This window comes from Callithrix jacchus, chromosome 11 (assembly GCF_049354715.1).
Source record: "Callithrix jacchus isolate 240 chromosome 11, calJac240_pri, whole genome shotgun sequence".
Lineage (NCBI taxonomy): Eukaryota > Metazoa > Chordata > Mammalia > Primates > Cebidae > Callithrix > Callithrix jacchus.
In genome coordinates this window covers 13,219,846-13,247,812 of record NC_133512.1, presented here as the reverse complement: position 1 = coordinate 13,247,812, position 27,967 = coordinate 13,219,846, and the positions used below count along the sequence as shown (strand labels likewise).

Genomic DNA, 27,967 nt, shown 5'->3' with positions numbered 1-27,967 from the left:
CCCGGAGGAATCTCCCTCTCAGCTGCCTCACTCACTGTGCACATTGCACTTGGGCCTTGCATAGCTGCCTCTCCCACAAGTGAGGGAACCCTTGGGGATCAGGCTGTGCCCAGTGCGTCTCTGTGATCCCCAGAGCTCTCAACACAGTGGTGCAAAAGCCTTGGCCGATTGAAATGATTAAAGACACACCCCAGCCACAACAGTCCCCATGAGTTGCTGGCATTCACTCTCCTCACTTACAAGTAGTAATGTTTCCACGTGACAAAGGCCGTGAACTGTGGCAAACATGTACAGTCTGCACAGGCTCAGCCAGCATCTGGCCACAGTTGCCAACACTTTTTGTACACACAGTCACACACACACTTGTGAACATACACTCACATATACACACACGCACACTCATGAACATATGCTCACACATACACACAAATATACACATTCAAATACATACACATACTCATGGCGGCTGCTTCCTGTGAGCAGTCATTCCCACATGAATTCTCACCACCTAGGACAGCCAGTCCAGGCCTGAAGCTGAGCCATCGGGGGCCTTACAGGGCTAAGGGTTGATTCCTTCTTCAAGGGGTGAAGCAGGTGGGGTCTTCTCGGTGTGTCCAGAAAGGGGGACCTGTGGGCCACAGCTGGTTTTGCCCAGAGAACAGACTCGGCAGTGAGTCCTCGACCCCCATGTGGCAGGGCTGTGGCTGCACTCCATCCACCACAACCACCGTGATGACCCGAGTACCGAGGCTGCACCAGACTGAGCGCTCAGGCCAGTCACCTATTAGAGGACCCTGGCAGCCTCCTGCATGCCCAAAACTTGCCACGGTCAGAAGGGGACCCGCTCTGGCCAGAGGAAACCCATGCAGGTCCGAGGTCCAGAGGGGCTCCTCAAGGCTGTTGTCACCTATCAGGGCTTAGTCAGAAGGGCAGCAGCCAGGGAAAACGGAAAAGACCACTTGTCAGCAAGTCCTCTCACATTTCTGAGCCTCAATTTCCAATCTGCAAAATGGGACATTAATAATGATTGTGTAAACTGATCAAATGTAAGAGGATTTTTAGATAAGGAAGCTCCTAGAATACACACGCTGTCCCTGCCTCCAACACACATCCTCACACACACACACCACACGCACTACACACATACACCCAAACACCAACACACACCCCACACACACACTACACATATACCCAGACACCAACACACACCCTCTCACACACACACAACCCACACACACTACACACATACACTCAGACACCAACACACACCCTATCACACACACACCACACACACACTACACATATACCCAGACACTAACACACACCCTCTCACACACACACCCCACACACACACTACACACATACACCCAGACACCAACACACACCCTATCACACACACATACCACACACACTACACACATATACCCAGACACTAACACACACCCTATCACACACACACCACACACACACTACACACATATACCCAGACACTAACACACACCCTATCACACACACACCACACACATACACCCAGACACCAACACACACCCTATCACACACACCACACACACTACACACATATACCCAGACACTAACACACACCCTCACACACACACACCCCACACACACTACACACATATACCCAGACACCAACACACACCCTATCACACACACCACACACACTACACACATATACCCAGACACTAACACACACCCTCTCACACACACACCCCACACACACTACACACATATACCCAGACACTAACACACACCCTATCACACACACCACACACACTACACACATACACCCAGACACCAACACACACCCTATCACACACACACCACAACACACTACACACATACACCCAGACACTAACACACACCCTCACACACACACCACACACACACACTACACACATACACCCAGACACCAACACACACCCTATCACACACACACCACACACACACTACATACATATACCCAGACACTAACACACACCCTATCACACACACACCACACACTACACACATATACCCAGACACTAACACACACCCTCACACACACACCCCACACACACTACACACATATACCCAGACACTAACACACACCCTCTCACACACACCCCACACACACTACACATATATACCCAGACACTAACACACACCCTCTCACACACACACACCACACACACTACACACATATACCCAGACACTAACACACACCCTCTCACACACACCCCACACACACTACACACATATACCCAGACACTAACACACACCCTCTCACACACACCCCACACACACTACACATATATACCCAGACACTAACACACATTCACACACACACATACACACACCACACACACACTACACACACCACACACGCTACACACATATACCCAGACACCAACACACCCTCTCACACACACACACATCCACCCACACACACATACACACACTACACACATACCTAGACACCAACACACACCCTCTCACACACACACATACACACACATACACCCACACAAGCACATTCCCTTTGTGGGCCTGACACCCTAGACCCTTGGTGCCCTCAGTGCCCTGGAGAAAACACATGAGAAGTGAAAATGGGAAAAAGATTCAAGGAGGAAACATGAGTAGATACCTCTTACTCCCGAATAATTACTTCTCTTTCACCTGATCAAGGCTGAGTAAATGTTGACGGCCCTTCCTGCCTTGTGAGCCTCTCCAGGGTGATGAGGACAGGCCTCCTGGGTCCCTAGCCAGCTCCTCAATCTGCCCACACAGCAGTGTAGCCGCACCCACTGGCCCTGTCCCTGGTGAGGGAGCTCGAAGCTCCTGCCAGGTTTGGAGTTTGCATCACAGAAAATCCCCAGCTGTCTCCAGAGTGCTCGCAGCAAGAGCTCAGTGACGCTTTACCTCACCCGGAGCCCTGGGACCTCCCAGCCTCCAGGATGCCCCTCATTGGGCCCTCACCCCATCCCCAGGAATCCAAGCCCCAATGGGAATCTCACTGGGCCCCAGGACCCCTATCCCCAGGGAGGAGGTAGCAGATGAGAAGATAGTGCCTGGTAGCAGCTCAGAAGACGTGGGAGGAGGCAGAGCACCACTCCAGGCTCACTCCCCACTTGGAGCAGCTTCCAGAGTTTTGGCTTCCAGGGGATCCAGGAGGCGACTGCAGGTGCCCGGCCCCTTGTTGGGGGTTCCATCAGCATATTTCAAGCTTTGCTTCAGGGATGCACAACCAGGAGGGCCTAACCCAAGCCAAGGGGCAGGGCTGCACCCCTACCACAGCAGCCTGGCCCCCCCGAGACCCATTGAACACAGAGCCACCACCTCAAACGTCTGATCATGTGCAGGCCAGATGGCCTGACACCTGAAGGCACACTGACCTCCCTGACTCCACACGGGCATCTCGTCGGGCAGATGGTGTCCCATCTCAGAGATGGCTGGCCAAGGCTCGGGTGGTGGTGATTACGACCTTTCATGCCTAGCCGATGCTGCCCTAGCAACATGGAGTAGACTCAGATTCTATCCCCTACACTGTGCCCCGCATAGCGGCAGGCTCAGGTCACCCACCCAGACCTCTGGTCCAGTCCAGTGGCATCCACCATGCAGGTCCCCAGTGCCAGAACCTGCCTGCCTGGGCATCGAGACAGAGCTTGGTCTCTAAAGGCAGAGGAACTACCAGGGTCGTGCCTGCCTCCACTCACAGCAAGAAGACACTGGATCCAACAGCCCACATGCAAAAATGCAGGTCCACAGAACTGGAGCCTGGACAAGAGCCTGGTCAGAGGCCTGGAGATAAAGCCCCTCCACAAGCTTTAGGGACCTCCAGGACCAGCATCTACCCCCAGCCAGACCTGGCCAGGGCCTCTCAGTCCCCAGAAAACCCAGGCAGGGGTCCTAGCAAGCCCAAGGCAGCCCCAAAGGGAAAATGGAGGAGAGAGAAATCTTCCCGTTCATCCTCAAACCGCAGGGTCAGGGGTGGGAAGTGCCCAGGGGGCTGTGAGCAGCTAGGCAAGTCCCTCCTGCGGCCAGGCCCTCTCCTATTGTAACACTCTCTGAGCCCCCCAAGCACTGACATTCTGGGATTCCAGAACCTCACTTGTTCCCTATCTGTACAATATATATAGGGGACTCATCAGTCCCAAGAGACCCACCACCTCTCTGAGTAACATGAAATAAAACAGGAAATTCCAGAAGTAAGGTGACTTTACTCAGATAAAACACAGAGGGCAGCAGATAGAGGCCACAAGCTCATGGGATGCCATTGCAAAGGGCTCCTCACCCACAAAAGAGCCCCTGTAGCAAAGAGGCCCAGGCACCATCCACACAACAAGCCCCGGTGAGGGGCTTGGACCCACCCCCACTCCAGCCTCTGGTCATGCACACAGCCCATAGTGGGCACAGCATCATGATGGAACAGACTCTGCAGGCCACGTGTGGCTCCGGGGAACCTCTGGCTGGTCCCTCCTCCTCCCGGCCTTTCCAGTTGTCTGCTCACCAGGAAGGCTCGGAGTTCACAGCACAGAACGTCTTCCAAGAGCCTGTCTTTCTGCCTAGGTGTAGGCAGGGGCTGGGGTTGGGGCTGGGTCAGGAGCCAAGGCAGGAGCCAGAGATGGGGTCAAGCCAGGACACCTAGTCTAAGCAGGGCCCAGACTGGGGCTAAAGCTAGGCTGGATTCTATGCTAAGAAATGGCATAGAAACCTCCAGGCAGAGGCTCCGGCCCAGCCTGCAGAGCACAGGATGTAGCAGGTGGTTCTGTGCCCAGCATACAAGCTCTGGCCTTATATTTTCCTTCACTGGCCCTAGAACAAGCAAAGAGCTTGGGCGGACAGCCTAAGCCCCAGCCAGGAAGCAGGCTGGCTTTGAGGGAGCAGGTCAGCCCAGGAGGGGAGGGGTCTGCCCACGACTGGGTGGGGTGTGGCCACAGTGGCTGGGCATTGGTGGCATCCAGCCACTCTCCCATCCCAGGAAGCTTTCTTCCAGACTTCCAGGTGTGACCCCTCAGTCTCACCTGGACCCTCACAACAGTGTGTCGGTGCGTTTGCTGCGCCACACCACCAGGCCAGCCATGGCGACAGTCAGAAGGACGGGGATAACAATCAGCGGAATGAGAATCTCGTCTGGGGGGTCCTCCAGGCGGACCCTGTCCATGGTGCAGTTGGAGAAGAACTGCCTGTGGATGCTGGTGATAAAGCCCTGGGCCAGGGGATTGGGCCAGTAGCAGCCCGCGATGTTGGCCTCCATCTCAGTGCAGTTGGTGAAACTCTCATAGTACCTGCAAAAGCAGAGGGGGTGACAGTCAGGCTCTCACCATTCCCTCTCACATCTGCCCTGACCCTGAGACCAGGAAGATGGGTGGGGTGGTTTGGGTCCTGTCTCACTTGGCCACCTACTCACAGCCCAGCCTTGAAAAAGCCCTGTCCTGGCCACAGGGTCATCTATGCCCATGACCTACTCACTCCCTGTGTCCCCTACCCACATTTGCATCACGCTGGCCATGACTTGCTGCCTTTGAAGCCATGAGCTCCCAGGATCCAGGGTCTCTGCTGAGCTCTCCCAGACCTCCCAGCACTACCCAGGGCTGCCCAGAGGGCCAAAGGGTGCCTGGATAACAGCCTCTTGGACCTGCAAAGCCTTCATCATTCAGGATATCCTAAAGGCCCGAGATGCAGGTCTACAGAACTGGAGCCTGGACAAGAGGAGGAGGGGCTCTCTGAGGCTGGGGCCAGCCACCTCCCACAAGTCAGCCTGCCCTCATGTGCCAGGTGGTGGACAAGTGGAAGTCAGTGAGCCCTAGTCCCTGCCTCTCTATCTCCTGCTCAGAAGTTGCCCCCTTCAGCCCCATCTAACAGGACACATGGAGCCCCCTCCTGTGGATCCCCTGTCCATGAGATCAAAGATGGGAAGGGCACTCAGCAAACCACCGTGATGTTCCATGTTTGCCCAGCACAGGCTCTGGACAGTCCTCATGCTGACCAAGGGCTACAGCCACCAGGACCCGAGGTTAACTCAGCATCAAGGACTTCCCAACCACCACCTGGTCCAACAGGCAGCCTGTGGAGGTGATGACCTCCCTGTCATTGGGGTTTGCAAGGCCTAGAGTGGCAGCCACTCATCCAGAATGTTCTAGATGAAGCTGGATGGACTCCCACCCAGATGCCACCTGCTCTGTCCAGGGCCAGCACTTCCCCATGTCTGTGCTGCATAAGGACAGATGCAGGAGGGTGAAGGGTCCTGCCTTGGCTTCCCCATGGGAAAGTAGCTCATCTCGTTCTTCCTGTGCTGTCCCAGGAGGGAGCCACTGATCTGGCCCATCAACAGGAAAGAGCTACTTCCTGCCTGGAACATCATCTGGGCCTAGATTTCCCAAAGCATCAGGAAGGGTGGGGAACAGGGACTTCTGACCCACTCCACCCAGGGTTCTCCTGGTCTTCCCACCCCATGCTCCGGACAGGGTCTGGGGAGCCAGCTCCTGACTGACTGATCCAAGTCTAGCTCTCAGCACCAACTCTGGAATGCAGGTCAGACATACACCTGTGCCTTTCCAGGTGGTGCCAGCAGAGAACAGCCAGAGCAAAAGGAACAGCCTCAAATCCAACTACAGAGCTATTGGCTCTCCTGGGCCTCAGCCAGATGCAGCCCCTGGGACACGCCCAGGCTTTAGAGGCACCTCAACAGCTGGATCCATGGACCTCACTCCCCTGACCTGCTTCTCCCACAGGGCCCCAGATTCAGTGGTTGCTGCCAACCCCAACCCCCCCACCAGCTGATCCAGGAGCTGGGAAGCCATCTAACAACACCCTGCAACAGCCTTCACCTTCAGAATTTCCCAGGATCCGTGAGTGTGATGAGAATCACATGCAGTAACCTCTGTGCCTCCAAAGTCATTCCACTGAACTGCTATCCAGGAATGCCACCCCAAAACCCATCTCCAGGGCTGAAACAAGCCAGACAGACCCTGGAGAAAACCGTCTGTGGACAGGGAGCCTACAGGGCAACAAGAGTGATGTGCAGCCCCAGAACTGTCCCAAGAGGAGGTAAGACAGGGCTAAATGCCCCTGCTGTTCCCAAACCCCACTCACAGCCAGAGCTGTGGAGAAACCCATGGGGCAGGGGTAATCCCAGATGACAGCGTGGACAGTGGCTTCAGGCGCAGGATGCAGAGTCAACGTAACAGGGACTCTCCAACTCCAGCTCGGCCACCCGCCATCTCTGTGATGTGGGCCAGGTCATTTATCCTCCCTGGGCCACAGTTTCCTCGTCTGTAAGTGGGTTTAGTAACACTTAGCCAGTCAGGTTTTTGAGAGAACCAAATGAGTTGAGGTCTGTGTGCCCCAGCAAGTGCCTGGCACAGAGCAGGTCTTGGGGTGAGCCCACCCCAGCTGTTAGGTTTGGGGCAGAGCTGAGCACAGCACCCATCTCTATGGATCCATAAAACCTCCATTTTTGTCACCTGCAAAAATGCCCACACTCAGTGCTTCTCTAGAAAACCAGGAACTAATTATGATTTATTCATCCCCTGGATAACCTGGGGCCTCCCCACTCCTGCTTCAGTCCGGCTCACCAGAGCACCTTCCCTAAAGAAGATGTACCCACAGCCCAGGATGGGAAGGAGAGGGGCCCAGCAGGCTGGAAGCTGGGCAAACCCCCTAGTCAGACTCCCTCTCCCCGCACCCACTTCTGGGGGCTTTGCCCGCCTTGCTTTACATGTCACCACCTGAGAGTGTGTTCTCAGGCAATGCATGCTGCATTTGGAAATCCCATAGCAATCTCCTTAACTGGGCGAAGAAGGAGCCCACTGCTGCTGTTGGAGGGATGTTCCCAGGAGAAGACACGCTTTGGTTGCCCCAAGGGGCAATGAGACCTCTCCCCAGGGAAAGCCACAGGCAGGCCATGGGCGAGTTTGGGGAATAGGATCTTCCCAGCCATGACTCCTGATGGGGCCATTATGTGAACCAGTCCTATTGAAGGGAACAAGCCACCTCTCCTTTAAACTCACCAAGGTCCACCCTGCTTCAGCAGGGACCAAAAAAATTCAGGGGAAAGAGAGGGGTTTCCTTCATTCTCAATAGAGCTGGGCTGCAGGGCATGGGCAGGCAGTCATCTTGTCAGATAAGCATCAGGTGACCTCCACGTGGTCCAGGCCTCCTCCACCTGGTGCATGCTGCCATGCTGGGACACCACCCTCCTTGGGGCTCCCATCTCCTGCCTTGGCTCTGCTCCCCAAATCTCACAGCTTCCTTTGTCATGGTTTGCTCCATACCTTGGCGCACAGCCGCCAGAGCTTGAGAAAGGTGTGTGGGAATCAGACGCTGCAGGTGCCACACGTCTGACAGTGTTTTCATTTCTCCCTACTTAGTGGACAGATTGGCGGGGAATAGCGCACTAGTCGAGAAACCACAGTCCTTTGAAATTCTCAAATCCTTGCATCCCCTGGTCCTCAGTTTCCAGGGCTGCCGTGGGGGAGCCTGCAGGCTTCTGATCCCCTCATCTCCAATGTGGAGCTCATTTTTTTCCTCCCTCTGGGTAAGTACAGAAGTTTTCCTTTGTTTCCACAGCTCTGATCGTTGTTTGCCTTCTGAAGATACTGGTAGTGACATTTGCAGTTTTCTTCGTGCATGGCCCCAGGGTTGCTTGGTTCCATCTCTCTGTTCTCTGTCTTTCAGGCTCAGAGGCTTAGATCAGATATTCAGGTGGGACATTTTCCTCCCTCGTGCCAGCACTGGGCAAACCCTCGCTCCTGACAAGGGACCTTTATCCCTCTATTCTCCTGTTCTCTTTCTAGAATTCCTACTATCTTGGTGTTACGCCTGGACTGATCTCTGACCTCCTAATCATCTCTCTCTCTCTCTCTCTCTCTCTCTTTCTCTCTCCCCCCCTCCCTCTCCCCTATTCCTGGGAGATTTTCTCAACATCTCTCTTCCAATCTTTCTATTCCATTTCACCTCTATTGCATCTTCCATTTCTAAGGCTTTCTCTTTCTCATTCATTGCATGAGAGATAGTTGTTTGCCCTCTGAAGATACTGGTATGACGTGTGAAGTTTTCTTCTTGGTGCATGGCCCCCGAGGTTGCTCGGTTCCATCTCTCTGGTCTCTGTCCTTCAGGCTCAGAGCCTTAGATCAGATATCCAGGGACACTACTTGGACACTCATGACTGGGAGTGGGGACTGAGGGCTGATGAGACACTGGGACCCTGCAGAGGGGCTTGTCCCCAGAGCTTCCAGGGGCTGGGCGGGAGGATCACTGCTTCTAGGTCATTCTTCTTGGCTAGTCTCCCCCTCCAGAAATAACAGCTCCAATCCTGCCCGAGACCACCCTCCTGGACCCAGTGGCAAAAGACAATGCATGTCAGCTGCTTTCTCCAGCCTCCCTCTCTGGGACACCATGACCACCTTCTCAATTACATGGGGAGGTCTGAGACCCTGGTGTCACCAGCTCCAAGAATATACCTCCAGTGTCCAGCTGGGGTGGAGGAGGGCTCTGGACACCTCACTGCTTCTCAGCCATTCTCGCCACTCTCTTGGGAGCTCGTGCTGCTGGCCGGGTCTCGGGAGGCCTCTGCAGTGTCAACCTGGCTGTTCCCAGCTCCCCCTTTCCAGTATCAGGTCTTACTTGACCAAGGACACTCAGTCAGCGGCTCTTGTCCCCTCATTCGCTGACTCCTAAATGCCCCTCGGGTTGCCTCCATTCCTGTCCTCCCGATCCAGGGCTGGACATCCCTATTTAGTCCCTTTACTGAGGCTTTAGCAGGTTACAGAAAGGAGTGAGACCAGAAGCCATGAAGCTATGACCTCCTCCTCCCTGACGTCTTCCCCACCCGTGGGTCCACTTCAGGCCTGTGTCCAGGCCCACTGAGACCAGGGGGAGCCTGACAATCCCTTCCTGAATCCCAGCACCCCTTCCCAGCAGACTCAGAATTCCATTCCACTTGGTTCAGCAAGCAGTTCCCCCACGTGGTGGGGCTGCAGATGTGGCAGTCTCAAGGAGCCAGCTTCTGCTGGGCCACCAGAATGGCCAGGGCCAGGGAGGGTTTCCAGGACACGGCCAGGGTCAGTGTCTCTTCAGAGGGCAGGGGCTGGGGTGCTAGCATGCATGTGCCGGCTAACAGGCCAGCGCAGCTTGGGTCTGCCAGCAGCCACCAGCAGGGGGCACAAGACTGCAAAGCCAGAGGGCGGTGAGGCCGAGAGCCATTTCCAAGGAGGTAAGGAGATAAAAACTTGGGAAGTTTCTAGAACAAGGGGCCCTCCCTCCACTATGTGGTGTTGTCCGCAACTGCACCTTGTATAAGTCAGAGGGACCCAATTCCTCCAAGTCCTCTGACCACTGAGGACAGACCCAGCTGTGACTGGTGCTGTGAGAAAGACACACATGACAATGTCCACCCAGCTCCAGCTTTAAGGAGAGGCAGGACACCCTCCAGGCAAGGCATCCCCCAGGCAGGACACCCCCAGATCAGAGAACCCCCAAACTGGACAGTCCCAGGGCAGGGCACCCTCCAGGCAGAGCACCCCGAAGGCAGGGCACCCCCAAGCCAGGGAACCCCAGAACTGGACACTCCCGGGGCAGGGCACTAATATGGTTCAGGAGGAAAAGCGGACATGGGGAGGATTCCCAAATAACAGAGAGGGAGAAGCAGAGGCAGCGCTGAACTGCTAGAACGTTAGAATGAGGATGCAGAATGAGGGATAGGAAGCTGGGAAGGTGCTGTGGGTGAGGGGGCACAAATGCCACGGTGGGGGCAAGGCCTGGGCGGGGCTGTGAGTGATGTGCTAGCAGGATGTGGGTGGGGTGGCCGGAAACAGGGACAGAGTGTTGGGTGATAATGGAGAAGCCTTGGGCAAAGTATGGGGCAGCGCATGGAAGGGCTGCAGTCTATGGTGGGGTATTGGTGGGGCATGGGTGAGGGCTTGGGTCGAGTGCGGTCACACCATGTTCGGGTGGTGGTCAGGCAGTGGGCAGCGCCGTGGGCAAAGCAGATCCCAGGCCCAGCAGTGGCACTCACACGATGAACTCGGAGAGGTTGCACCACTTCCAGACGTCCACCTTGCCCATCATGTCTGCGAAAGCCTTCCCACACAGGGGCAGCCTCTCCAACATGCCTGTCTCGTTGCAGCCGCCTGCTCTGGGACACCCACCTGGAAAGGGGACAGCCATGAGAATTCCACTGTGGTTCACACTGGGGATGCCAGGACACGGGAGGCCTGAGGGGCCGTAACTTGAGGACTTACTAATAAGGCTCTGTTTGCAAGCCTGAGACCTTTTCAGCAGAATCCTCCACCCTCCTCCCTGACCTACCTGTCAGTGCAGAAAGGAGGTTCCCGCATAGGGACCTGTCCCCAAGACAGGACAAGTCCACCTTTTCACTTCACTGCCTCACAGGCAGTGACACAGGGAGGGAGTCGGCAGTGATACCCTGGGCCAGACTCCTTGGGGGAGTAGTGAGAGGGTCCCGGGCAGATTAGGACTGGAAAAGAGGCTCCAGCTCCAGTTTAGGATTCCTGGGGTCTGGGAGCATCCTGAGGACTCTAAGACCCGGGGACCATCCCAATGCCTGCAGGGGTGGCAGAACAGGGCTCTGGGCCAGTAAGGACCACCAGGCCCTCTCAAAGCCCCCTCCAATTCTGGGAAACCGGGGGCTAAGGCCACTGCAGAGACTCACTTTCCCAGCATTGGGAATGGTGGACCTTCTCAGGGTCTGACACAAGCTGCTTGTCCCAGGATTTCCCCACTGTCCTTCCAACCTCTGCCCACTGAAATATCCCATCCCCTTCCACCTCACGCCTTGGCTCCACACATTTCCCCATGGGGAACATCCTCCGTCCCACGGAGCAGTGCCCGCTGTCCTTCAGGGCCTGTCTCCACGGTCATCTCATTTCCACATCACAGGACCTCCCTGCCCCTAACCTCCCCTCAGCTGACCTCTGCTTTGGCACTCATGAACTCATCAGATACTCAAGAGAGAGCCCAGGCATATGCGTCCTGGGTGTGTGTATGTGTGCATGTGTGTGAGTGCATAGGCGCACGCACAGCCCCGCTACCTGTGTCTTGGTGTGTATGCGTGTGTGTATAGGTACACAGCCTTGCCATCTATGTCTTAGTGTGTGTGTGTGTGTGTGTGTGTGTGTGTATACATGTGCACATGTGTACGCAGCCTTGTCATCTGTGTTCTGGCAGCCGAAGCCGGGCTATAGGAGATCCCATGAAGAAGCGGATAAGGGTTAAGAGAACTGGCATGCTCAGCCCACCCACTGCAGCAGGAGGCCTGGACCACGGCTGAGGAAGTGACTGTGCAGACCACCCTGTGAGTGGCCCCAAGACCACAATGGAGCTACTGAGAGACAGGAGGGTGGCAAGAGTGAGTAGGGTAAGGCTGCAAGGAGTGAGCATGGGTAAGAAGAAGCCACGTGGTGTGGGTCAGCCCGGGCTGCAGGTGTCCACTGCGGGCAGGAAGGAGGCATTCACCTGGTAAGGGGCATGGCCCAGACCACCTGCTGCAAGAAGCAGAGCTCCTTCCTCTGTGTCTGCCAAGGAGGCTGAGACATGAGAATCGCTTGAACTCAGGAGGGGGAGGTTACGTGAGCCAAGATACAGTCCAGTACAGTCCAGCCGCAGCTCTTGCAGAAGGAACTGACTATATTTGGAACAGAGAAGAAGTCCATGCCTAAAGGTGTGGTCAAAAACAATGGATGCAGGCCTGGCATCCCACACCTGTAATCCCATCACTTTGGGAGGCTGAGGTGGAAGGATTGCTCAAGCCCAGGAGTTTGAGGCTACAATGAGCTATGATCATCCCATTGCACTACAGCCTGGGTGACACAGCAAGACTTGATCTCAGAAAAGAATAATAATAAATAAAATAATTTTTTAAAAAAGAAAAAGAAATCAAAAAAGACATGAGACTTTGTTAAAGCCTTAATAGATTTTAAAGGATCGTATAATGTCCTCTGACCACAATGGAATAAAATTAGAAATCAAAAATAAGGCTGGGCGTGGTGGCTTACACCTGTAATCCCAGTACTTTGAGAGGCCAAGACGGGCAGATCACCTGAGATCCAGAGTTCAAGACCACCCCAACATGGAAAACCCCATGTCTACTAAAAATACAAAAATTAGTTGGGCACGGTGGTATACAACTGTAGTTCTAGCTACTCGGGAGGCTGTGGCAAGATAATCACTTGAACCCAGGAGGTGGAGGCTGCAATGAGCTGAGATTACACCATTTTACTCCAGCCTGGGTAACACAGTGAAACTCCATCTCAAAAAAAAAAAAAAAAAAGAAAAGAAAGAAATCAAAGACAGAAAGAATTTGGGGAAATTCACAAATATGTAGAAAATAAACAACATATTCCTAAATAACCAATGCACCAAGAAGATTTCACAAGGGAAATTAAATAAGATTTTGAGATGAATAAAGTAAAAGACACAATATACCAAGGCTTAGAGGGGTGCAGCTAAAACAGCACTTAGAGAAAATTTTTAGCTGTAAAAACTTATATTAAGATTTTTTTAAAAGGCTGGACATGATGTCTCACTCTTACAATCCCAGGTGGGATGGCTTGCGGCTGGGAGTTCTTGACTGGTCTGGGCACCACAGCAAACCCTCCATCTCTACAAAATAAAAATGTTTTAATTAGCCAGGCATAGTGGCACACCTATAATCGCAGCTACTAGGGATAATGAGGTGGGAGGATCACTTGAGCCTAAGAGTTCAAGGCCGAAATGAGCCATGATCACACCACTGCACTCCAGAATCTATCTCTTAGAAAAAATAAGTAAAATAAAAAGAAGAAAGATCTCAAATAAATTACCTAAACTTCCACCCTAAGACACCAGAAAAAGAAGATCAAACTATGCCTAAAGACAGCAGAAGAAAGGAATAAATTAAAGGAGAAATTAATGAACTACGAAATAGAAAAAAATCAGCAAAACCAAAAGCTTATTCTTTTAAAAGATCAACAAATTGACAAAACTTTAACTAGACTTACTGGGAAGAAAAGAAAGAGACTGAAATTGCTAAATCAGGGATGAAAGAGGGGACATCACTACATCACTACCTGTGTTTGAGAAAAAAAGGTTATATGCAAATACCATGAACTACTGTATGCCAACAAATTAGATGATGTTGATGAAATGGACAAATTCCTAGTAAGCCGTTGTTATGGAATGAATCATGTCTCCGCTAAAAGAGATATGTGAAAGTCCTAATCCCTAGTACAGCTCAGATTCTGATCTTACTTGGAAATAGGCTCTTTACAGAGGTAATCAAGTTAAAACTAGGTCATGTGGGTAGACCCTAATCCAACATGACTGGTATATTCTAAAAAAGGAGAAATATGGACCCAAAGAAAAACATGCAGAGAAAGAAGATGTTGTGAAGACACATAGGGAAATGACGACAGATGGAGGCTGAGATGGGAGGGATGCTACCACAAGCCAAGGAATGCCTGGGGCCACCAGAAGTTTGGAAGAGGCTGGGAAGGAATGCCCAACACCTGGGTTCTTCTGGCCTCCAGAATGGGTTTTAAGCCACCCAGCTTGTGGTACTTTGTTACAACGACCCTAGGAAACTATTAAAGACATTAACTACTGAAACTGGTTCAAGAAGACATCAAAAATCTGAATAGGTCTATAGTAAGGAAAGAGATTGAATTTGTAATTTTAAAATTTCTCCCAAAGATAATCCAAGGTGTAGATGGCTTCTCTGGCAAATTCTACAAAACATTGAAAGAATAGTTAACATAAATGATTCACAAATTCCTATAGAAAACAGAACAAGCAGCACTTCCCTATTTTCGAACTTGGTCTCTGAAGCCATTATAATCTTGACAGCAAAACCAGACAAAGACATCATAAGAAAAGAAATCTATAGGCCAATATTGCTTCTGAATATAGATATAAAAACCTTCGATACTAGCAAACTTAATCCAGCAACATATAAAAAGGATGATACACCATGACCAAGAAGGTTTTATCTCAGGAATGCAAGAGTGGCTCAACATAAGAAAGTCAATTCATGTACTACATCACATTAATGTATCACATGATGCATTCGCGTACTACATCACATTAATGTATCACATGATGCATTCGCGTACTACATCACATTAATGTATCACATGATGCATTCGCGTACTACATCACATTAATGTATCACATGATGCATTCGCGTACTACATCACATTAATGTATCACATGATGCATTCGCGTACTACATCTCATTAATGTATCACATGATGCATTCGCGTACTACATCACATTAATGTATCACATGATGCATTCGCGTACTACATCTCATTAATGTATCACATGATGCATTCGCGTACTACATCACATTAATGTATCACATGATGCATTCGCGTACTACATCACATTAATGTATCACATGATGCATTCGCGTACTACATCACATTAATGTATCACATGATGCATTCGCGTACTACATCACATTAATGTATCACATGATGCATTCGCGTACTACATCTCATTAATGTATCACATGATGCATTCGCGTACATCACATTAATGTATCACATGATGCATTCGCGTACTACATCTCATTAATGTATCACATGATGCATTCGCGTACTACATCACATTAATGTATCACATGATGCATTCGCGTACTACATCTCATTAATGTATCACATGATGCATTCGCGAACTACATCTCATTAATGTATCACATGATGCATTCACGTAATACATCTCATTAATGTATCACATGATGCATTCGCGTAATACATCTCATTAATGTATCACATGATGCATTCGCGTACTACATCACATTAATGTATCACATGATGCATTCGCGTACTACATCACATTAATGTATCACATGATGCATTCGCGTACTACATCACATTAATGTATCACATGATGCATTCGCGTACTACATCACATTAATGTATCACATGATGCATTCGCGTACTACATCTCATTAATGAGATAACATGATCATCTCAATTGATGCAGAAAAAGCATTTGACAAAATCCAATGTCCTTTCATAATTAAAAGACACTCAATATATTAGGAATGGAACGGAATGGAATTTCCTCAATATGATAATGACCATATATGAAAAGCCCAGAGTTCACATAATCAATGACAAAAGTCAAAGCTAGTCCTCTAAGATCAGGAATAAGACAAGGATGCCTGGTTTCAACACTTCTATTTAACATAGCACTCGAAGTTCTAGCCAGAGCAATTAAGCAAGAAGTGAAATAAAAGGCATCCAAATTAGAAAGAAAGAAGTAAAACTATCTCTATTCACAGATGACATAATTTTATATGTAGAAAATCTAAAAGAATCAACATGCAGCCCCACACAGTGAGAGAGAGAGACTGTTACCGCTAACAGACTAACTCAGCAAAGTCACAGTGTACAAAATCAACACACAAAAATATGTTGTATTTCTGTGCACTAGCAATGAATGATCCAAAAAGGAAACAAAGAAAACAATTCCAACATAATCAAAAAGAATAAAATTCTTAGTAAAGAAGTATAATTAAAAAGGACAAAACTTGTACTCTGAAAAGTATAAAATATTTCATTTTTCGAGGCAGAGTCTCACTCTGTCACCCAGGTTGGAGTGCAGTGGTACCATCTCGGCTCACTGCAACATCCACCTCCCCGGTTCAAGGGGTTCATGCCTCAGCCTCCCAAGTAATCAGGATTACAGGCACCCAATACCACATCGGCTAATTTTTGTATCTTTAGTGAGAGGGTTTCTCCATGTTGGCCAAGCTGGTCTTAAACTCCTGACCTCAGGTGATCCGCCCACCTCGGCCTCCCAAAGTTCTGGGATTACAGGTGTGAGCCACTGCGCCCAGCCTGTTGAAAGAAATTTTAAAAGACCTACCTAAATAGAAAGACATCATATGTTAACACATTGGAACACTAATTGTTGTTAAGATGTCAGTACTACCTAAAGTGATATACAAACTCAATGCAATCCCTATCAGAACCGCAGCTGGCCCGTCGCAGTAATTGATAAACTGATTCAAGAGTTTCTATGGGAAAGCAAGGGACACAAAATAGCCAAAACAATCATGAAAAAGAACAAAGTTGTAGGACTTACACATCCCAGTCTTACAACTTACAACATGGCAACAGTAATCAAAACAGCATGGTGCTGGCATAAGGTTGGATAAATAGACGAATGAAATAGAATTCAGAGTCCTGGAATACACTCTCACACTTACGATAAATTGATTTTCTACAAAGGTACCAAGACGATTCACTAGGGAAATAATACTCTTTTTCAACCAGAGGTACTGGGACAACTGGATATACACTTGCAAAAGAATAGAGTCAGACCCTTCTCACCTCAAACACAAAAATTAACTCAAAATGGATCACAGACCTACATGCAGAGCTAAATTATAAAACTCTTAGAATGCCCGGCTGCTTGGGAGGCTGAGGCACAAGAATCGCTTGAACCTGGGAGGCAGAGGTTGCAGTGAGCCGAGATTGCACCACTGCACTGCAGCCTGGGCAACAAAGTGAGCCTCTGTCTTGAAAAATAAACCAGGGTTAGATATATACCTATCTAATAAACCTGCATGGTCTGCACATGTACCCCAGAACTTAAAGTATAATAAATTCATTTTTTAATTAAATATATAAATAAATAAAACTTTTAGAAAAATACAGGAGAAAATCTTTGTGCCTTTGTGTGAGAAAAAGCCTTCTTAAACATGACACCAAAAGCCCAAGAAACAAAAGAAAAATAGATGAATTACACACATCAAATTTTAAAACTTCTGTACTTCAAAGGATAGTACCAAGAAAGTGAAAAGACAGCCCACAGAATGAAAGAAAATATATGCAAGTCATATATCTGATAAAAGACTTGTATCCAGGTTACAGAAAGACTCCTTACAACTCCAAAACAAAGGGAGAACTAAACCAATTAAAAATGGACAAAGGATCTGAATAGACATTTCTACAAAAATATATCCAAATGCTCAATAGGCACATGAAAAGACAATCAACATCGTTAAGTGTCAGGGAAATGCAAATCAAACCACACTCAGATTCCACTCACACCCACCAGAATGGCTATCATCAAAACGGCGGTCAGACGCGATGGCACAGGCGTGTAACCCCAGCCACTTAAGAGGTTGAAGTGGGAGGTTGGCTTGAGTTCAGGGTTGCAATGAGCTATGATTGCACCACTGCACTCCAGCCTGGGCAACAGAGTGAGGCCCTAGCTCAAAAAAAAAAAAGTGTTGGTGAGGACATGCAGAAACTGGAAAGTTTAAGTACCACTGCTGATTGGAATGTAAAATAAAGCAGCCACGTTGGAAACGAGTCTAGCAGTTTCTCAAAATGGTAAACACAGAGTTACCATATGACTCCACAGTTCCATTCCTAAATTTATACTGCACATGTTCACACAAACATTTTTACCAGAAGGTTCATAGCTGCATCATTTATAATAGCCAGAGGAGGAAACCATGACCATCACCAGTTGAGTGGCTGGAATGTGGCATATCCATGCCGTAGAGTATTATTTGTACATAAAACAGTGAGGTACTAATACATACTGCAACATAAATGAACCTTAAAAACATTCTGCTGTGAGAGAAGCCAGTCACAAAATCCCACATAGTGTACGATGCCATTTACATGAAATGTGCAGGATAAGCAAATCCAGAGAGAGTAAACATATCAGTGATTCCCTAAGGCTCAGGGGGTTTGGAGAAAATGGGGAGGGACTGCTAATGGGTAGGGGATTTATTTCTGTGGCGACAACAATGTTCTATAATTGATTACAGTGATGGTTGCAAAATTCTGTGAGTGTACTAAAAAACACTGATGTACACTTTAAGTGGGTGAACTGGGTGGTGTGCGAATTACATCTCAGTAATGCTGGCTTCTTAAGGCATAATAGAAACTTTTTCAAACATACAAAAGGTGAAAGGAAATATCACCCATACACCCAGACTATAAGTAATGTTTAGGATGTCCTTCAGGGACAAGGAAAGCTGTCAGAAGCCAATATGGACCTATGCAATGGGATGGAGGACACCAGAAATTTTACCTATGGAAGTAAATGTATAGAATTTTTCTCAATATTTAAATTCTATAAAAGATAATAATCATGTGTTGTGAGATTTATAACTTTGGTTCAGGTAAAACGTATGACAACAATGGCATAAAGTTCAGGAAAGGAGAAATGGCAGGTTCTTAGGCTATCCATGAATCGGCGTAATGTCACATGAAGACAGGTTCATAAGTCAAAGATGTATACCACAAACCCTGAAGCAACCACTGGTGTAACCAAAAAAAAAATTACATCCAATTAGCAATGATGGAGGAGGAGAAGGGCAAGAGAGAGGAGAAATGGAGTAATAACAATAAATACTAAGTCCAAAAGAAGGCAGAAAAGGAGAAAAGGGAGGGAGAGAATTAATGATACAATGGTAGATTTAAATCCAACCATATCCATAATCAAATTGAAAGTAAATGATCTAAGCACTTCAACTAAGAAGCAAAGATTGTCAGATGAGAACAAAAAGGAAGGCCCCACAGTAGGCTGCTAACAAGAACCCAACTTTAAATGAAAAGACTCAAATAGGTTCAAAATGAAAGAGTGGGAGAAGACACATCTTGGCACCACTAATCAAAAGAAAGATAGAGTGGCTATATTAACATCAGACAAAGTGTGTTTCAGAGCAAAAAATATTACTAAAGAGGGTCTTTTCTATACAATAAAGGACTCGATTCATCAAGAATCCTAAATATTTATGCACCTAATAACAGTGTCAAAACACACATGGCAAAAACAGAGCTACAAGAAGAAAATGACAAATCCACAATTACAATTGGAGAATTCCTTTCTTTTTCTTTTGAGACAGGGTCTCACTCTGTCACCAAGACTGGAGTACAGGGGTGTGATCATGGCTCACTGCAGCCTCCACTGCCTGGGCGTTAGCAATCCTCCCACCCCAGCCTCCTGAGTAGCTGGGAACACAGGCACGTGCCACCACACTCAGCTAATTTTTTTTTTTTTTTTAGTTATTTGTAAAGACAAGATCTCATATTGCCCAGGCTGGGCTCCAAAGATCCTCCCACCTTGGCCTCCCAAAGTGCTGGAATTACAGGCATGAGCCACTGCACCCAGCCAGCAGTTAGAGAATACTCCTCTCTCAATAATTTACAGAACAAACAGATAAAAATCAAAAAGCTAATAGAAAACATGAACAGAGGTGTCCAGGACACAGGCGGGAGGACAGCGGAGCTGGGCATACTGTGTGTGCACAGGCAGGGTGCACACCATTGTTGGGGTAAAGAGAAGAAGAAGTGACTTTGGAAAGGTAGGCCTAGGGCAAGGTTGAAGCAGCATGCACAGGTCTTCGGAGTTTATTTAAAGTCTAACAGAAAGACAGAAGTGGGTTTTCAGCCACGGTATTCTCCCACTTAGCCCACATAGGTCCTCTGAGTCTTCACATCCTGGAGTCCTGGGCAAGCACCAGCCAGGACCGGAGCTGGCGTCCCTGCAAGAGAAGCCTGTTCCCTCACTGCAAGAAGGGAGGTCCATGTCCTTCTGAAGCTTGACCATGCCACCCTCCAGATGCTCCGCTGGCACAGAGCCAGAAGGCAGAGCCCTCAACCCATTGAGTTCCTGATTTGCTGTGTGACTCCAAGCAGGGCCGTTCACCTTTCTGGGCCTTTGTCTCCCCATTTGTAAAAAACAGTGATTCTGATTCTGTGTGTTTTCATAGGTTAATAATTGTGCACCTACAAAACCTCTCTCAAGGTTAGTCTCCACTGGGCCCCAACTTCATATCCCCACCACTGCTGCCCCCAGGCTCCAGCTTGTCCCACTCATGAGCTGCTGCTCCAGCACCCTCTGGCTGCTGGCAGCACCTGCCCCTCCTCCTCCACAATCAGACTGTCCCCCTCACCACAGCCTCCTTCCTGGATGCCAGCAGCTCCCACTTCTGTGTGTCTCAGGCTGTTGACCCCAGGTTCTATTTTAACACAGCTCTAGACTCTGAAGTGCTTTAGAGGAGCCAATAAGTAATAAAAGACTCAAAAGTGAAGCCATTCTTCTATGAGGCTGGTGAGGGCCATCATTCATGAACCCACGCTGAAAGCCTCAGGCTTGGGGGCTCTATCCCTAGCTCCTCTGCGCACTGTCATCTTTCAGGGCAGCTACCGAAGGTAGAACAGACCAGCAGAGTCAACTGCACACTAGGCTCACCCCGGCCACAGCCCAGGCCTATTGCATGGGAGCCTCTGGGGTGTGAAGCCAGATTCATGTTTGTTAAAACCCCCAAGTGATTCTGACGTGGGGTCAAGGCTGAGACTGAGAGATGGAAAGCCATGTGTCTCCACTCAGATACGCAGGCCATCACCTGAAGACCTCCAGCAATGTAGATTCCAGTCCAACAGGCTTGGGGGCCGGAGCACTGATCTCTGCAAGCTCCAGGCAAGCCCCTCCTGCAGTTCCGAGGAAACACTCCAAGGAGCACGGGCGGGGGATGGGAGAGCAGCAAGCAGGAGCCAGGAGGCTCCAGGTGCTCACCTCAGCTCTGCCCTGCACACTGACACTCACTCACTTGCTCCTCTGAGCCTCAATGTCCCCATCCAGAAACGGAACCAGTGGCACCTACCTGGCAGACCATCCCCCCATTTCTCTTTCCCTTCAGCCCAGCTCTCCACGCCCCTCAGTATTGACCAGTCCTCCTGAAATGCCCTGCTCTAAGTGTGGCCCAACCCACCGAGCCCTACAACAGCCAGACCGGGCAGGCACTTAAAGGCTGAAACCCTGTGGTAGGGCAGGTCAGCTGCCTGCTCAATTAGACACGGCAGGGGAGTCAAGGTTCAGAGCCAGGTCACCTGCCCACAGAGCTGTCTCCAGGTGGCATGTCACCATTGCCTCAGGCTGACACCCTCACCCCAATTCCCACCCTTGCTCTGCCAAGCAGGGCTTCATCCAAGGCTCCTTGCCCTGAGGGCTCCTTGCTGAAGTGCTCTACTTGGCCCCGGTCCCCAGCTGCTGCCTTCCTTTCCTTCTCTGCCAAGCCTGGGCCCTGCATTAGATTCTGGAGTACAGGTCGGCCTCGATCCTGGGAAGGGCCCAAAAAGCATCATTCCTCCCTCACCACCTCCCTCAGTTTAGAGATGGGGAGATGAAGTCCCAGAAGAAAGTGGCTCTCCCAAGACCTCCCTCTGCAACTCTGCTCAACTGCCCCTGCCTGCAGGCGGGGAGACAGCTCTGGCATAAGTGACCAAGGGGTGCAAGCCCCAGGGACTGCAATGGAGGCAGATGAGGACTACGGCAGTCCCCACCCTAAAGTTGCCCCTGCCGTGGGCTCTGAAGGTTTGCCTAGCTGCTCTCTACACCCAGCCCCGTCTTCATCCCCGGGCTTGGCGCCATTCCCGGACAGATTCTCTCAGCACCCTTGGTGGGGGTCTCCTGAGCTCCGCCCACCATCCCAATGGGCACGAATCAGGCTAGTCCCACCCTGTCCCTCCTGGCCAGTGCCCACGCCTGCAGCCTGGCCCACCTGAACCCCTAGGTCTGAACCTGGACCCCTTGGCCTGGTCCCTCCTCAGCCTGCTCTGCCACCTATCAGACCACCAAGACCCAGCCCAGTTCCTCCTCCTCCACCTCCTCCTCCTTCCCCTTCTTCCTCTCTTCCTCCTTCCCCTCTCCCTCTTTACCCTCTTCCCCTCCCCTGTTTCCTCTCCTCTCCTCTCCTCTCCTTCCTTCCTCCTCATCCTGGAAGTCAGAACAAATCTGAACCGCTGCCTTCTCCTCCCCAGCCTGTTCCTTGGAGGTGTTTGCCGCAGCCAGCCCAAGCTGTGGCTGTTCCTACAGCCCACCTCCCTAAGCAGGGCCTGGGTCTGCCGCATTTTCAAATTAACCATGATGTTCTGCCCAGCGCGGTGGCTCACGCCTGTAATCCCAGCACATTGGGAGGCCAAGCAGGCTCACCTGAGGTTGAGAGTTCCAGACCAGCCTGACCAACATGGAGAAACCCCATCTCTACTAAAAAATTCAAAATTAGCTGGGCATGGTGGCTAATTTTGTAATCCCAGCTACTCAAGAGGCTGAGGCAGGAGAATCAGTTGAACCTGGGAGGTGGAGGTTGTGGTGAGCCGAGATGGAGCCATTGCACTCCAGCCTGGGCAACAAGGGTGAAAGTCCGTCTCAAAAAAACAAAAATCATGATGCTCTGAAACACAGTCCTGGTAAATATCCGTCATCCACAGACAACTATCATTCTCCCTGAGCCCAATCTCCCACACTGAGCCAGGCAAACAGAGCACCAACTCCCCACCACCCCCAGTGCCGGGACATCGCCCAGCCCCTCCCCAAGGCCCTATGAACACCAACCCAGGTGGCGCAGCTATCTAAAGAGAAGGAAGGGTCCCTGGCAACATGCCCCTCCCTGAATCTATGCATGCCCCAAATCTCTATGTACCCTGGAACCTCCACATGCCCCATCGCAAGGGCCTGGCCCAGGCAGATTGTGAATGTGCCTTTGAAGACCATGTGCCATCCTCAGGGGATAACTTCTCTGCCTGTGGAGGTGCTATGACGATGCCTGTGCCAGCACCAGCCCTGGGAGCTCATTTCTAATGTGCACCAGGCTTGAGAGGCTCCCAGCAAAACCTGACAACCCGCCCAATGTTAGAACAGTGGTGTAAAGACAGATTCCTGGCAACACCACAAAAGCAGGCCATTACCAATCACGCTACTGGCTGCATTAGTAAAGGTCGCAGGAACTGAATCAAAATAGAAATCCATTTTGGTTGGTTTCATGGGGAAACAAAGAACATGCCGGCCTGTGTTTCTTTTGTCTCAGGGACTTCCAGACGCAGAGAGATGATAAACAGCCAAACAGACGCATTTCCTTGAGAAAGGGCTTTTGTGGCCAGTCATTTGGAAATGAAATACAGGTACTCTCCCCCTCCTTGACAGAAACAGAGCATCAACCAGACTGGCTGGTGGCTGCAGTGGGCCATGGTCAGTTGACCTTGGGAGGCTGTGGATTCTGGGCGGTTCTGCGGTCTCTGTGGCTGGGCAACTCCTTCTGTACCCTCCAGACTTCTGTTTCCTTACCCACAGCATGAAGAGTAAGGTCACATAACCTCCAAGACACCTCCAGCACGAAAACTCTATGGGCCTCTTCTTGGTCAATCACCACCTTCAAGTCTTTTTTTTTTGAGACAGAGTCTTGCTCTTGTTGCCCAGGCTGGAGTGCAATGGCATAATCTCTGCTCATTGCAACCTCTGCCTCCCAGGTTCAAGCAATTCTCCTGCCTCGGCCTCCCAAGTAGCTGGGATTACAGATGGCCACCACCACGCCCAGCTAATTTTTATACTTTTAGTAGAGACAGAGTTTCACCATGTTGGCTAGGCTGGTCTCGAACTCCTGACCTCGTGAGCCACCCGCCTTGGCCTCCCAAAGTGCTGGGATTACAGGTATGAGCCACGGCGCCCGGCTGACCTTCAAGTCTTTACTTCACCAGAGTTACTGCTATCCAACCACGGCCCGTGGGCCCACTTGATTCAGCAGAATCGGTGTGACCACAGGTAACAGGGTAGCAGGACATCATTACTTTCACTCATGATAACAAAGGTGGTACCATGTTCACACACTTGCACACACAGGCACACACACACACTACGGTGCTCCATCTTGGGGTGCTGTGAGTAAGCCTCATGAGACCCACTGCGGTTACTGGTGGGTGCCTTCCCATCCCTCCCCTTGTTTAAGCATGAACCCTCCCCCCCGCCCCCACAATCTCATGATGCCCAGCACAAGGCAACAGGGAAGAAACTGAACGGAATCAAACTGACGGTCTCAGCGCCCTCTACAGGTTGCTATTATTATATCTACATTGCAGTTGGGAAACTGAGGCTAAGGGCCAGTGAGTGCCTTAGAATCTTGGGATCACGATCAGGATTTTCACCCAGACCAGAAGAGTCCAGTCAAGGGCTGGGCACCACAGCAAAGCTCCCTGCTGAGTAGCCACCTGCTGGACTTCACACCCCTATGGCCCCACAGCATCAAATGCTTTCTGGGAAAAGGCTTGGAATTCTCAAAGAAGCCCCAGAGGCCAGCACCCTCCCTGCTGGCCTGCCAGAGCCAGTCCTCACTCAAGAGGAACACAACCTGCTCCTTCTTCCAGGTACAGCAGCATCCAGGGCAGATGTGAACTCCAATCCCACCTCTGACATCAGCCAGTGACCATGAGCAAGTTTTAGCTCTCTCTGAATCTCTCTAGCCGGGCGAACACTGGGAGGGTCTCCTGAGAAGCTGGACCTGGTCTCCATTCTGTCCAGGGAGCAGGAACCCATGTCCCATTGGAGGGGGACAGTCAGGGCGAACATGACAAGACAAAGAAGTGGCCCTCAGAACCGGGTCCACAAGAGACAGGATTGTTAAGAGGGGAGGTTCTGTGCAAGCGGAAGTCTGTGGTCCTGCTCAATTCCATACTGGAGGCAATCAGGAGAGCCTCAGCTTCTCCCAGAAAGAATTCAGAGGCCCTTCCTTCCACTGTAGGGACAAAGATCTCCCCCTGAGGGGCTCTCACTGGAAGCTTGCTGAAATCCCAAATCAGCATGCACCTTTGCACTTCAACACAAATTCCACCACAGCCTAGGCTCCAGCCCTGGGGCACAAAATGAAGCCACGCACTAAGGTTCCGCACACCAAGACCTCCTCAATGGAAGGAAAACGACTGCTGAGTTTGGTCCACCCTTTCCCATCTCCCTTACCAAAGGCAAAATCATCAAAACAGGCCCAATTGTGCATCTTACAGCCAGGAAGACTGGGGACCACCAGGCCAGAGCCCTCCATCTCCAACGTCCCCCCAGAATTGGCCAGGCTCAATCACCGCTTAGCGGACCCCAGCCCAGCCCTCAGCAAGCGCTCTTCCCCAACAGCCCTTACACACACACACTCTCTCTCTCTCTCTCTCTCTCTCTCTCTCTCTCTCTCTCTCTCTCTTTCTCCCCCTATCTCTCTCGCTCGCTCTCTCCCTCTCTCTCTCTCTCTCCCCCTCCCTCCCTCCCTTTCTTTTTCTTGGATAATTTCTTTAGTTAAGATACTTCAAAACAAGCTTTTAGTTTAATCTATTCCCATTTTGTGAGCAACAGTTCTCCCCAGAGTCCTGATTTCTTGCGGAGGAAGGCTGAGAGCGTCTCCCAGCTTTCCCTCTCAGCCAGCTCCAGGACACACACAGGTGTCCACACACTGAAGGGCTCCGCTGGGGTGACCAGCTACCCAGTCCGGAGTCCACCCGCCCGCGCCCCTGTGAGTGGTGGGCACGCACTCAATGCCAGGACAGGGAGCTCACTACCTCACACGCAGTCCATCTTGTGGGATGGGGGAAAGGATCCAGACCTGGTCCGCCCCCGCTCACCCACCCTGAGGCCACCCCAGAACAGGGGTGTGAGGGACATCACAACTAGGAGGAGCGGGGGCTGCCTGACCCCGCCGGCAAAAGAGTCCCTGTGCCTCCCTTGCCCGCCGGAGTCCTTCGCCCCCAGCTCCTCCCGAGTAGAACCCTCCTGCAGAGTCTGGGGACCCCTCCAGGGTCACTGCGCGCGCCTCCCCAGCTCCGGAGCAAGGGAAGGAGCGCGGCGCAGGTGCGGGAAGGTGCCGGTCCACGCGAGTCCTGTCGACCCCGGGGGTTGGGGGCGCACCCGGTGCGGGCCGACGCCCCCTTACCGCAGAGCAGCAGCAGCAGCGGGAGAAGTTGCGGGCGCCACCGCGCTCGCGTCTCCATGGCTGGCCGGCCGCGGCTGGGTCAGGCTCGGTCCAGCTAGGGGAGCGGCTTGGGGGGAGGCCGGGATGGGGCGGGATGGGGCGGGGCCTCAGGGGGTCCGCCCCCCAGGCCGCGCCCCGCCAGGCCGCGCGCCTCTGGCGGTGCCCGGACGCCTTCAGAAGTGGGATGCAGCGGGGTGGGACGGAGCAGGGCTGGAGTCTGGGCTGGAATCTAGGCGGGGGCTGGGTTACGAGCTGGGGATAAGCTGGGGTAAGGTAGGGGACGGGCTGATGGGCTCTGAGAGTGGGTCAGGGTTGCTGAGCTGCAAAGGAGCGTTTTGGGGGCAGACTGTAGGGGCAGGCTGGGAGGTGAGCTGGGGTGAGGGTGGGGCCCGACTGATGGCGGGCTGGGGTGCAGGCTGGAGGGACTTGGGGAACTTCCGTCCAGGCTGTGGGACAGAGTGTGGGGATAGACCGGGGAGAGAGCTAAGGTGAGGGTGAAGCACGGGCTGATGATGGGCTGGGGGCTACTGGGGGTAGACTGGAGGAAGGTGGACCTGGGGGTGGGTGTGCCCTGGCCGAAAGTAGGCCAGAGTACAAAGCCACACTCCGGGCAGGGAGGGGACCTTTGAGAAGAGACACATCTAGAAGCCAGGTCTCCAAGGGTCAGGAAAAGTGCTGAAGGAGGCTGGGGTGTGTGTGTGTGTGTGTGTGTGTGTGTGTGCGCGCTCATGGAGTATGTGGCTGTGAGTGTGGTGTGCATGTGGGGTGTATGTGTAGGTGCGTGTGTGTGCATGGAGTATGTGATGTATGGTGTGTGTGGCATATGTGAGTTTGTAGATCTGAGATGAGGTGTGTTTGTGACTGTGAGCCTGGGAGACAGTGTGTGTGAGAAGAGACAAGGGTGTGGCAACTGCACACAGAGAGACACATCACACACAAAGGACGAAGCCACAAGCAAACCGAGGGGCAGGAGACTATCTGACACCCCCCAAAGTCCTGGCCTCGAAGAGTGTTGGGGTCCCTGAGGGGAGGGAGGGCCTCAGTTTCTCCAGCCACAGGTCACTTAGCCAGATGGGTCGCCTCTGTCACCCTTAGCCCCTAGCACAGGCCCCGGCTCCCATGGACACTTGACAGTGTCTTCAAAATTGTCTCTGGTCAGAACTTCTGAGACTCAGCTAGAGGCACCTCTCTGCCCCCCAGGCCCCACTCACCACC

The 27,967-nt window shown here is 51.3% G+C and overlaps 1 protein-coding gene across 1 annotated transcript; it reads right to left on the bottom strand.

Annotated features, from left to right (window-relative positions):
• Positions 1-4,201: 4,201 nt before the first annotated feature.
• RAMP3 (receptor activity modifying protein 3) lies at positions 4,202-26,794 on the bottom strand. Its single transcript, XM_035253348.3, has 3 exons — positions 26,714-26,794; positions 11,015-11,147; positions 4,202-5,285 (listed from the first exon to the last, which is right to left on the bottom strand). Exons 1-3 carry the CDS (start codon positions 26,769-26,771, stop codon positions 5,030-5,032), a joined length of 447 nt encoding a protein of 148 aa, XP_035109239.1. The 5' UTR covers positions 26,772-26,794; the 3' UTR covers positions 4,202-5,029.
• Between the last annotated feature and the right edge of the window lie 1,173 nt (positions 26,795-27,967).

What these genes read in the sequence shown, in the direction of transcription:
- RAMP3 (XM_035253348.3), bottom strand. Translation starts at nt 26,771, where the DNA reads ATGGAGACGCGAGCGCGGTGGCGCCCGCAACTTCTCCCGCTGCTGCTG. An exon ending in GCTGCTGCTGCTGCTCTGCG is followed by an intron (nt 11,148 to 26,713) that starts GTAAGGGGGCGT and finishes TCCCCTTTCCAG; the next exon opens with GTGGGTGTCCCAGAGCAGGC. An exon ending in AACCTCTCCGAGTTCATCGT is followed by an intron (nt 5,286 to 11,014) that starts GTGAGTGCCACT and finishes CTGCTTTTGCAG; the next exon opens with GTACTATGAGAGTTTCACCA.